This window comes from Manis javanica, chromosome 11 (genome assembly GCF_040802235.1).
Source record: "Manis javanica isolate MJ-LG chromosome 11, MJ_LKY, whole genome shotgun sequence".
NCBI lineage: Eukaryota > Metazoa > Chordata > Mammalia > Pholidota > Manidae > Manis > Manis javanica.
The window spans coordinates 35710853-35723743 of NC_133166.1; the positions used below are offsets into that span (position 1 = coordinate 35710853).

The window sequence follows — 12891 nt, forward strand, 5'->3', positions numbered from 1 at the left end:
ATGCTGCAGACAAAGGTTTCCTTCTCCTTTTTTTAATTTTGCCCTCCCTCCCTTTTGGATGTATGTGTCAAGCAAATGTCTTTATTCAGAGGCTGGGATAGTGATGGCTGGGGTTTAGTGGTCCCTGTGTCCTAGGAGCAGAGTCCATACTCCCTGCTACTGTAACAGTCCAGAGACAGCCAGATGAACTGTGATCTGACACGGACTTGGCCCTGTGTCTCCTTCCTTACAAGACTTTGCACACTTTATGCTTCTTGGGGGAACCTTCCATTTAATTGCATCTTCAGCCCATATTTTCCCTCTAATTCCTTCCATTCTACCCACAAATACAATCTTAAAAGAGGGAAAAAGAGCTTTCTAAGGACTAAACCTCCTTTAATCCCATTGTCTTTTTAAAATGCAAATAGGAGCAGGTCACCCCCTTCATAAAACCTCTGGTGGGGCACAGCTGCTCTCAGAATAAAGTTTCTAGCATATCCTTCTGTCCTTCCTAGGCAACCCACCTCAGTCATGCTTACTCAGCCAGGCCCCAAGGTCGGAGCCGGCAGGGGCTGACGCACGTGGATGTCACAGCAGCCTGAGAAAGCGCATGTCAACATGTGTTTGATGAGAAAGGTGGGGGAGATAGATGTACTATTAATATGGCAAACTTTTTCTTTCTGATTAAAAGACTTGTTATATGTATTTATCATCCAGAGTGTTATGCCAATATTGAACCAATTAAAATCTAGATAGTACTCTTTCTTGGTAAACACATTACTACGCATTATTCCAGTTTCACCATTTAAGCTGCCTGAACTGTCCACAGGAGACTGCCAGCTGCTGCCTCAGAGGTGGGAGCATGGTGTCTGGTCAGAACTGGGCCACGGGCTTTGAAGGAGCCCTTTAAGGGAGAGAGGCCTGTACCAATGAGAAGTGTTTATTACTTTTATTAATTATTTTAATTACAAAGTGTGTTGTGTTCTCTGCTGGAGAGGGCTCCTCCTGCCCTGGGATCTTGCCTCCCATTGGGAATGATCTCACATTAGCTGCATCTTTGCCAATTCCATTGGTTAGTATTTTAAAAATCAATTTATTATTTATTTAATTTTAATTTAAAATTTTATTAAATAATAAAGTTTATTTATTTTAATTGCTGCCAAAACAAATTACCATAAACTTAGTTGCTTAAAGCATCACAACTTTATCTTGGAGTTCTGGTGGTCAGAGCCCTACAAGGGTCTCACGGAGCTAAAATCAAGGTGTTGACAGAGCTGCGTGGCTTCTGGAGACTCTAGGGGAGAATCCACGGCCTTGCCTTTTCCGGTTTCCAGAGGCTGTTTGCACTGCTTGGCTCTTGGCACCACATCACTCTGACCTCTGTTTCCCCAATTAGATCTAATTTTCTGACTCTGTCCCTTCTGTCTCCTTCTCATAAGAACCCTTGTGGTTACATTGGAGCCACATAGATAATCCAGGATAATACTTGTAAAGTGCAGCTGAGCAGGAACTTTCTACCAGATGCCATGCGATACCTGATTCTCAGGGTGTAATGCTGCCCTTTTATCCTACACATGCTCTCTAACTTGACCTCAGTCTCCATTAATTTCAGGTTGAAAGTTGGGCGACGGGGTTCAGTGTCAGGGTAAGAAATAAGGATTGGGGGAAATCAATGCAGGGCAGGAGCTAGCCAAGATCCTGCAAGTTCTGTCTGCATTTGAGGGCCTGGGTTCAGAGGGAACCCTGCAGAAAGATAACGGGGCCTCCATCTTCACTCATGCCACTGTTCTCTCCAGTGGGGTCCTGGGGTCCCTGGGGACCATCCCAGGGCCACATGCTTATGACTAGGTGCCAGTCACTGGCGAAATACATCTGAATGGCAGGAGCCCATGAAGATGGAAAAAAACACCATGGGAAGATGGGCCAGGTGGATGGTAAAGAATCACAGGCTAAAGGAAAGCTCTGTAGCCCCTGGCTGAATGATCTGTGGAGAGCACCTTTGGCCCACACGTGCCCCTTTTCTTAGCTTTCCAATTCTCTTTTCCAGATTGTGACCATCTTGGCAAACATGTCTGTCCTGGAGCAGTGTGCCTCTGACATCATTCAGGAGAATGGTATGTCTTCTCAGCAATGTGCATGGCGTGTGGGTTATGTAGCAATATAGGACCACGTTTCTTTGTGTTTGTGTGAAGGACTTTGTATAGGGATGTAAATATGTACAGGTGTAGCTTCACAATTGCATGAGCAATATTTGTGCTTATGTGTACAACTTGGCCAATATGTGTACAACTTGGCCAATATGTGTATGTTTATTTGCCTTCATGGGGCTTTAGTTTTAGTAGGAGACAATGAACAAGAAAGTCCAATGGTGATAGTGCCATGCAGGAATTAAAGCAGGAAGGGTGGAAGGTAGGCCCAAGGTTTGGAGGGGGTGCACAGCCTATTGCTATTTTAACTAGGGTGGTGAAGAGAAGGCAAATATTTCATTATGTTCCTAAAAGTAAAAATCTGTTCCTGCAAAAGGATGCATTCTAACTTTGAGTCATTCCTATGTGTGATTTGGCCTCAGTAGGAAACTGAAGTACCTGAGAAGGGGTGAGGGTGGGGGAGCAGGTCAGGGTAAGCTGGATCCCTTGACCCCTCTTCCGAGAGCATGTCTTTTCCACTTGCTCCCCTGCCCCCACCTTGTGCTGAGGGGGTCGCCAAGGTCCAGGTATGTTGGGCCAGGTTTCGGTGTCCAGGAAGGTGATCCAAGCAGTCTGCTGGAGGACAGGGTGGTGTCTTGCAGCTGGGAACAGAGAGTGGTGAGGGCTTCCTGTGACTGGGAAATAAGGGAGCAATTAGCACCCAGTTGGAAACCAGAGACGCTAATGAGGACAAGTGAGCTGGGAGCCTGGGCCAGCTGCCTCTGCTCTTGTTAAACCCCCTTCTCTCAGGTTGCCCGCTGTTCTAACAAACATACACTTCCCCCATCCTCCACGGCTCTATTACTAATTGCAAGACATCATTTTGTGTTAATTTTATGTGATTGAGCTAATAATGAACAACTTCACCGAGCCAGCTGAGGCTGAGAGACTGGGGGGCATCATTTGTAGCCTGTTTCCTTAGCACTCAAGTTCGAGTGGACAGCGGGAGTGGGTCTCCAGAGGCGTCTGGATTTGGGATTGGAATGCCTGGCATCTATAGAGGGTTTTATGGTTTACGAGGTACTATTGTCTCACTCATTCAGCAAACAGTTGTTGAGACCTAATTTGTACCTGGCATTGTGCTAAACAAATGACCCCAGAGATAAATACATCCCTGTCTTTGTCCTAGATGATTTCACTGTCTAGAAGGGGAGCCTAACCTGACAGAAGTGATGATAGAACAAGAATGAAATAATGTGGCAGAGGGGGGATGGCATGATAACATAATCACTGAAACTAGTGAAAACTGGAAACAGACTGTCTGGGCTTGAGTCCAGTCTCTGCCATTTACTAGTTGTATGACCTCTGCTTTTCCATCTGCAAAATGGAGCAATTGTAATACCTACCTCATAGAGATAACATGGCAGCCTTCTTACCGGGATGCATGAGACTCTGACGTGCCTTGCTTTGCAGCCTGGTGCTTTCATGTCTGTCCTGCCTAAATTGTGTGTGAGTGTTGGTTGCCCACAACCCTCAGGCTTCTTTTCTGGCATTGAGCCTGATCAGAATTTAGGAAATTCATTCTGGATTGTCCTAGGCAGTCCCAATTTCGGAGCACCTTATCTTTTTCCAGATAAGACTTATAAAGTATATATCTAAAAAACTTTGTTTTTATACCTTTGTAAGACTTTTGAGATGAATACATTCATATTCATGCATTGATATTCATTCAACAAATATTTGAGCTAAACACTATTCTGGATACTTTAGATATATCCAAGCAGGAAAGGGACAAAAATCTTTGGCTTATGGAGCTTACTTGCTAATAGATGAGAAACTATTCTTTGTCAGGTTCCAGGTGGAATGCTGGGGTTGGGAAAATGGCTTCTTTGTGGGAGTCTTAACCAGGAGGACTAAGTAAAGTGCCGTAAGCTTGTGGCACTTCCCAAAGTTGTCATTTTGGTGGCCCCTGGTCATGTCTCCACAGGCCATAACATGATGCCTCAGGACATTAACAACCATAACTTCATCTTAGGGACATTGTGGGCATAGGGATCCTGAAGACCATGCTCCATTCAGTGGCCAGGGAGAAGGCTTGGAAGAGAAACACCTTGTCCCGAGGTTGAGAGTGTTGGTGGCAAAGTTAATAGGGGCTAAGGCGGGGACTGCAGAGTCCCTTGAGCCTGCTTAGGAAGCTCTCAGAGAGAGAAATGGCCCCTCCCCAGGACTGAATAATCTCAGGGTCCATAACTAAATAACTCACAGCCCTGGTGCACTGGAATCTAGGAGAGTTAGAAATTGCATCTGGTTTTAAGTAAGGTTCAGAGAGGCACATGGCTGAGGCACTAGATTGGGACTGACTCCTGTGTGAACTTGGGAAATCACTTCCTCTCTCCAGACCCCAGGTGCTCTTCTGTGAAATGGAGGAGAGGGAAGGGTTGATATAAAAGAACTTGAAGGATCCTTTCAGCTCCATTGTCTAAGTCAGAGGTTGCAAACTTAGATGCCTCCAGGACCCAGGCAAGGAATATAAATGGATAATGTGGTCTCAGCAGGGACTGGGTCTAACTCATTTAAAAGAGTAAGCTTAATAAGCTTCTGCAAATTGTTGTTGTGTAGAAAGTTGGGCCCAGTGTTGTCAGATCAGGAAATAATTTTTTAGAATCTGGAAATACGAACTTTATAGAAATCTCTCAATTTGCATATTAGCAATTAAAGAAAAAGACACTGTATATTGCAAAAAATAAAACTCAAAATACATCTGTGGGTCATGTCTAGTTTAAGTGTTAAGGTGGCAAGTGCTTCTGGGTACAGGAAAGGGGGTGTGGGCTGGGTTAGTTAGGGAATATGTACCACAGGAGATGGAATCCTATAGCTAGGGGATGGGAATGATTTAGATGGAGAATGAGAGGGAAAAGGGCACCCCCTGCAGGAAGAATTAAGTGGGCAAAGTCACAGAGGTGGGAGTGGATGTGTATGTGGATTTGTAGGACAATCAGAAGGCAGATCTGGTTTCAGAGGAGAGTGGGAAGGCTTCTCAGCCAACCAAATTCAGGCCTAACTCTGAATCCAACAAATCCACCCTCCTCCAGTGTTTGATCCCCTCTGCAGCCTTTGATCTCTTGTTTATCCAGCCTAGGATCTGGTTGCCTTCTGTCAGGAGGCCCCATCCCCTGTGGACCTGTCTCAGGTGCAGCGGACCTCAGAAGTGAAGGGATGAAAGACAATATCCAGATTATCTGGGCTCATGATACCAGCTCCCCACTGCTACCTGTGGGACCTTGGAAAGGACATTTTTCTCTGGGCCTCAAAGGGAATTACAAGAGTACCCAGTTTATAAGGCTACTGGGAGGTGTTAGGTGATGGTGCATTTACTGTGCATTGAGGACAGTGCCAGGCATGTAGCAAAAACTCAGTAATAGCCTTACAAAAATAAAAAGGGGTGTCCTCCAGATGTCCCTTCCAAGTGTAGTGACTTGGTACATGGAATCAGAGAAACCCCAGGGCTTAAGGCCTGGAAGAGGTGGCCTGATTCAGCTTCCTCCCTGTGGTTGACACACCCTAAGTCATCTGACAGCCTTTGCTTGAGTTCTGCAGCCATCCTTCCTTCCGGCCCCTCTGAGAAGGCTCCTTGCTGGGACAGGTGCCAACTCTTCCTTGCCTCTTGCCCAGGGGTCCAGCTTATCATGGGCATGCTGTCCGAGAAGCCAAGGTCTGGGACCCCTGCCGAGGTGGCAGCTTGCGAGCGAGTCCAGCAGAAGGCCGCAGTGACCCTGGCCCGTCTCAGCCGAGACCCAGACGTGGCACGGGAAGCCGTGCGGCTGAGCTGTAAGTGGGCTGGCTGTGCAGGAGTGGAGGGAGGGCTTGGGGATGTGAGCAGGCTGCTTTCACAATGGCAACATAGGACTCGGAGCAGGAGTTGGTTGGGTGCAGTCTCTGGATGCTGGGAAGAGCTGGGGTGGAGGTCCTTGGTGTATCCTCTGGTCTCTCTTATAACCTGGGGCCAGAGAAAGAGAGAGGAAGGGTTTAACGAGGCTGAAGTTGGCCAGAACAATGGCTCACCTGCAGACTTCCTGTTAATTAGGACCACATCCCTTCATTCATTCATTCACTTATTTAGTTATTAGCCTACTCATCTGTTTACTTACTTATCCACTCACTGGTTCATTCACTCATTAATTTGTCCTTTTGTTCATGCATTCATTCACTGACTCATTCATCACTTTATTATTCGCTCTTAGCTCATTTATTAATTCTCTCATCATATCATATCATTTGTTCAGTTAGTCATCTGTTTGACAAACAGATATTTTCAGAGCACCTACCCTACATTAGGCTCTGTTCTTAGTTCTGGGCATATGACATTAACTACACCACACCGTTGTCCTGACCTCAGGGTTATAGCCTGAGGGGGTGGCAGATATGGAAAGAAAAATTTGCTCTTGAATATCACAGTGATGCTCAAAACATGTCAATGGCATTTCTGGCCTACAGGAGAAATAGCCCACATTCATCAGGACGGGTCAAGATAAAGAATGTTTTAATAATGATAAAGAATGCTTTAACAAGGCGGTTTGAGGAGCTACTCTCATGTGAAGGTTGAGAAAAGACACTGCCAGTAGAGGCTTGAGAATGGGCAGAGCACTGTCACCTTTCACCCAGGCACCCTGAGGCCTGTAATAGGTGGTCCTGGGGCAGTAGAGGGTTCTGGTTCCATGAAGGCTTTATGGAGAAAAAATATAGAGAATGTGGCTGTATACCTTTTATTACTACCTTATGAGTTGTTTCTTTGTTTTGTTTTTGTTTTTCAGAGTTTTAAAAAACTGAATTTGCACTGAAATGCAAAATCATTTAACTTTCCTCTGTAAAGGCCTAGGAAAGATTAACCCATTCAATCTGTACTTTTCTATAATTTTAGTCATAATGTATTTTCTGATTAAAATAGGCTATTGGGAAGGCATCTGGAATTTCCACTGTTAACAATACGAAGATGAGATATTGAGCTGGTAGAATCACAAATACGTACACAGGAAAGTTCTTTCTCAGAGAGATCTCAAAACGTGCTGCTGTAGTTTTCCCTAAGTGCAGTCCTGGCCCTGACCAAGGTCTGTTCACCCCTGAGGGAGCAGAACAGGCTTGTTCCAGGTGGGTTCAGTCCCCTTTCCTGGCCAGCAGGGCTGACAGGGGCCCTGAAGCTGACCCACAGGGCCCCACTCAGACAGCTGCGAGAGAGGGGTGGTGGTGCCTCTGGGCCAGGCTGGCCAGGCCCGTCCCCACCCCAGACATGATGTTCTCTGTTACACAGGTATGTCCCGCCTCATCGAGCTCTGCAGGTCGCCCTCTGAGAGGAACAGCAGCGATGCTGTGCTCGTGGCCTGCTTGGTGAGTCCTCAGCCTTCCTCCAGCGTTCACCCTGGGCTGTGGGACTGCAGGTCAGGGGCCAGTTCTCCTGCCATGGTTGGCTCGCAGAAGCCATGAATCTCTGGGCTCAAGTTTTCTTTTTAAAATAGTCATAAAAGTAGTTCTTGTTTCACTTAATTCATAAAATTGTGCAGAAAAATCGTATGAGGTTATATATGTGAAAATAGGGGGCTCTCTTTGTAATTGTGACCCTTTGAGGTTCTGAAGAATCTTTACAGCTGATGGAGACTGGAGTGGCCAACTGCAGAATTCTAGGTGGTGTCAGTGATGCCATGGTGCTCGCAACACCTGGGTGGTAGGCTGTGGATGCCTCCTGCCTGTTGCAGAGCAGACACTCAGAAAAGCCTCCTTTCTCTGGGACAGAGCCCTTTACTGGCATTTTTCCAGCTTTGTAGCTCCCCTCCTTTGTGGAACAGGACTTGGGTCAGTAGGGCAGGATGGAGAGTGTCATTCAGCCAGCCACCAGGATCTTCACCCTGACCCATGCACCCTCTCCTTGAGACTGGGCCCACCTGAAGGGGTGATGGTCCCAGATGAGGAATACATGCTTTGTCTTTACATTTCTCCCTTCTGGGGCTGTAACAACAAATTGCAAAGCAGAGCAGCTTCACGGAAGCCACCATGTAAACGGCTCATTTAACTTCCGGAAAAGAGTGTCATATCCTTGATTGATCCTCAGAGAAGTTGAGGGAGAAGTGGTGGATCTAGGGGTCCTTCAAGCTGTTCCACCATAAAGCCCCCTTCACTCCCTGTCATTTGTCTTAACTGAGCTCATTCATTTCTGGGGTGGGTATTGTGTGGCCGTAGAAACAGCAGGGCCTCATGGTCAGGCACACCTGTCTTGGTTTTGCCATTAATGAGCTGTGTGATGCTGAGTAGGTCACTATGTGCTATAAATTTTATTCAATAAATATTTACTGAGTGAGTCAGTGTACCATGCACTCTTCTAGGCTATGGGGAAGAAAAAGAAAAGAGAGAAAAAGACAACAATCTCTGCTCTCATGGGATTTCTATTCTTGTATATGCAGAACAAAGTTAAGCTTTCTTGTGCCTTTGGCTATCTGGTGAAACTTATGGACCCCTTCTCAGAATCATGTTTTAAGTTCATAAGATAAAATATATAGAATTAAAAAGGAAACCAATTATATTAAAATAATGATTAGGGTATTTATTTTCTTTTATTTTAAAAATCTTATTTATTTATTTTTGGTATCATTAATAAACACTTACATGAACAACACCGTGGTTCTAGATTCCCCCCATTGTCAAGTCCCCCCCACCACATACCCCATTACAGTCAATGTCCATCAGCGTAGTAAGATGCTATAGAGTCACTACTTGTCTTCTCTGTGCTATACTGCCTTCCCCGTGCACCCCTCTACATTACATCTCTTTGTATATTTTGGATGTCAATCCCTTACTGGATATGTCATTTATGAATATATTCTCCCATACTGTAGTATGCCTTTTTGTTCTACTGGTGGTGTCCTTTGCTGTACAGAAGCTTTTCAGCTTGATATAGTCTCACTTGTTCATTTTTGCTTTTGTTTCCCTTGCCCACAGAGATATGTTCATGAAGAAGTTGCTCATGTTTATATTCAAGAGAGTTTTACCTATATTTTCTTCTCAGAGTTTTATGGTTTCATGACTTACATTCAGGTCTTTGATCCATTTCATGTTTACTCTTGTGTATGGACTTAGACAGTAATCCAGTTTCATTCTCTTACATGTAGCTGTCCAATTTTGCCAACACCAGCTGTCATTTCCCCATTGTATATCCCTGGCTCCTTTATCATATATTAATTGACCATATATGCTTGGGTTAATATCTGGACTTTGTATTCTGTTCCACTGGTCTGATGATCTGTTCTTGTGCCAGTACCAAATTGTCTCAATTACTGTGGCTTTGTAGTAGAGCTTGAAGTTGGGAAGTGAGATCCCCCAGCTTTATTCTTCCTTCTCAGGATTGCTTTGGCTATTCAGTGTCTTTTGTGGTTCCATATGAATTCTATAACTATTTGCTCTAGTTCATAGAAAAATGTTGTAGGTATTTTGATAGGGATTGCATTGAATCTGTAGATTGCTTTAGTCAGGGTGGCCATTTTGACAATATTAGTTCTTCCTAGCCAAGAGCATGGGATGAATTTCCATTTATTAGTGTCCTCTTTAATTTCTTATAAGAGTGTCCCATAGTTTTCAGGGTATAGGTCTTTCACTTCCTTTGTTAGGTTTATTCCTAGGTATTTTATTCTGTTTGATGCAATTGTGAATGAAATTGTTTTCCTGATTTCTCTCTGCTAGTTCATTGTTAGTGTATAGGAATGCCATTGATTTCTGTGTATTAATTTTGTATTCTGCAATTTTGCTGAATTCAAATATTAGATCTAGTAGTTTTGGAGTGAATTCTTTAGGGATTATATGTACAATATCATGTCATATACAAACAGGGACAGTTTAACTTCTTCCTTACCAACCTGGATGCCTTTTATTTCTTTGTGTTGTCTGATTGCTGTGGCTAGGACCTCCAGTACTATGTTGCATAAAGCGGGGAGAGTGGGCATCCCTGTCTTGTTCCTGATCTTTGATTAGGGTATTTAAACACATGATATACTATACGTACTTCTAAATTAATTAATTAAATAAGACTTAGTAGTGGGCCTAATAAGCATTGTAACTTGACTAGCAATGAGTGGAAATGATACCTGAAGGGACCTCTGACAACAGGAATGGGATATGAAAATACCTGTGATTTCTATTGGTGAACAAGTCAGGGATGGCTGAGATGCCATGGTTTCTTGGTACATGCACAATTGAAGTGAAGGCTAAATTTCAATTAGAGGCTGATGAATGTGAAGATATAATATTTTTCATCCAGCGTCACAGAACTTAATTCTGTCTGGTCTAGTGAGTAAAATGGGGAGAGTTAATAACCAGCGAACACACAATCATCATTGGCCCAGCTATATCTGATAGTCCAACAACTATCTTAAGCTCTCCTCTCTTTTTACCAGCTTGGCGATTTCCCCTGTTTAGGTAATGAACTCCATGCCTGCTTTGTACTCAATATAACCTAGTGTCCTGAGCTTGCAGCCTCCTGTCCTGCCTGTGTGTTTATGTATGAGGGCCCTGGAGTTTGACTGCTCTGTGCTCTTGGAAAAGCCACTTTCCTTCTCTGAGCTTTAGTCTTAATATTTCCAAATTGGAGATCATGAAATTTACCTTGCAATATCTTATAAGGATGAAATGCAATACTATGTGTAGACAGGAAGTGTTGGCATTTCCCCTTCTTTGCTTCTTCTGCCATTTTGGATATTCCCCACCTCTCCTTGTTTCCCAGGGGCAGCCTGCTGTGTACAGGCTGGAGGAGAGGGAAGGGGTTAACATTCACTGAGCACTTAGTGTGCATTGCTTCAGCTAACTGGTAAAGAGGGCCAGGTAGGTGTATAACTCACATCTAAACTTCAAGTTCCTCTAGCAGGAGAACTCAATTTTAAAGTACTTGATTTGTTCCTTTTTTTAAACAAATATAGAGCCTGTTTCAACTCTTGTTCTACCTGCTGTAGGCACAGAGAAGAATAAAACAGAATCTCTACCCTTGAGGAGCTCAGATTCTAGTGTGGGAGTTAAATACCTAAAACCAGTAGCAATCAAGTATGAGAAAGCTAAGGTCAGCTTAGGGTTGTGGGTGCACAGGGGAGGCATGAACTGTCTCTGCTTGAAGGAATCAGAAAAGGCTTCACAGAAACGATGGCAGCAGGCCAGGCCTTGTAGGGTAAATGCAACTGCTGGCTAGAAAAGGGTGGGAAGGACTTCATGTCATGGGGCATTGCTGAGCAAGGGCACATGGACATAAAACAGGATAGCACCCTCAGGGAAGAGTAAAAGTTCTGTGGATGAGGACCTGGGTAGTGGTTTCATTCTGCTTGTACCTCTCTTCCCTGGTCATTCCCCTCTTGCTGGCAGAATGTCCATCTCCTTTAGCTATATGACCTCCCTTCCTCTCTCTTTCTTTTGTCCTTCCTGTCCCATAATGCTTTGCTCAGTACTTTGTTGAATTTATGGATAAATAAATCATCCTTGCTGTTTGAATGTTACTCTAGGGACCTAGATATAAGAATATTATTCTGTCACTGTTTCTGGCAATTCTGGTCTTTAGGATTATCAAGTCTTGAACTTAAGTTGACCAGATCCTTAAAATAACCAGATTGCTAAAATGACTAAAAAACCATGAAGATTTTCAGATGACATCCACCACAGTGACCAAGGTACAAATGAAACCAGGCGGCCAAGAGATAAGGTGTTTATGGTGATCAGGTGACCAAAAGGAACAGATCACTAAGAAGTCGAGGTGATGATCAGCTCCAGTTGGCAGGTAAATGAGCCACTTCCTGAAATGCGTGTTTCAGGGCAGCTGAAGGAAGTACGTGGCAGCTGATCAAGATCCAGTCTAACCTGTGTTCTCTCTTCTGTTTTCCCCAGGCTGCTCTGCGTAGATTGGCTGGGGTCTGCCCTGAAGGCCTCCAGGACTCCGACTTCCAGCAGCTGGTCCAGCCCCGGCTTGTAGACTCCTTCTTACTCTGCAGCAACATGGAGGAGAGTTTTGTGTAGTGAGTGTGGGAGAGGAAAGGCATTCGGCCCCATTCTCATGCCCCCTCTGAGTGTACATCTGTGACCACACCTGAGTACACAGCAGCCCCCTTGCCACCTTATTTATACTTAATTTATTTTTTACATGAAATGGACAGAGCTAAGGATTCTAGCAGCAACATCAGGCAGTCTGAGGTCTTTGGGCATTTTTTTTGTTTTTGTCTTTGACTTCTGTGACTTTAGTTGCAGATGGTGAAATGCATAATGGCTAATAAGACAGATTGTCATGGGTGATCTCACTTCGTCTTGCTTTCTCTACTCTCACTATATAACCTTGTCCCTTTTTTTAAAACTTGGGAACCAGAGTATTTTAAATACCCAGCAGCTTTTTTTTTTTTTTTAGTATTTGGACTAGCTCTTTCTAAATGAATTTAAATGAATTTCATAGTTTGATAGAATATCCTAGGAGGAAAGTTTTATTCTTTAATAAATGGTATCATACAAAATGTGTCTTGGATTTTCTGATTAAATGATGTCTTAGCTTAACTTATTGCTTCTCAAGGTTTCATGCCACAAAAACTTTGCAACTGTCATAACTGCATAGAGAGTTAGATTGTTTTCATAGGTGCATAAATGGGTCAAGTTCTGAGTGATGTAGTGAGAAATCAGAAAGATGTCCAAACTTCCCAGAAAATCATTTTCCCTTGGCTTCTCTGTTCTTGTGTAAGCTTCTGGTAAATAGTATCCTCAGATGAGGTTTGAGTGAATAATCCCTGTT

At 44.0% G+C, this 12891-nt stretch overlaps 1 protein-coding gene across 3 annotated transcripts in view; it reads left to right on the plus strand.

Annotated features, from left to right (window-relative positions):
* The window catches only part of INSC (INSC spindle orientation adaptor protein), a 129747-nt gene extending 117111 nt beyond the window's left edge, over positions 1 to 12636 (plus strand). For all 3 annotated transcript variants that reach the window (XM_073216249.1, XM_037026962.2, XM_017649056.3), the window contains 4 exons: positions 2027 to 2093; positions 5778 to 5933; positions 7411 to 7487; positions 12006 to 12636. In XM_073216249.1, coding sequence (XP_073072350.1) covers positions 2027 to 2093; positions 5778 to 5933; positions 7411 to 7487; positions 12006 to 12134 — 429 coding nt within the window. In that variant the 3' untranslated portion in view covers positions 12135 to 12636. The remainder of the gene's footprint in view (positions 1 to 2026; positions 2094 to 5777; positions 5934 to 7410; positions 7488 to 12005) is intronic.
* Positions 12637 to 12891: the final 255 nt, after the last annotated feature.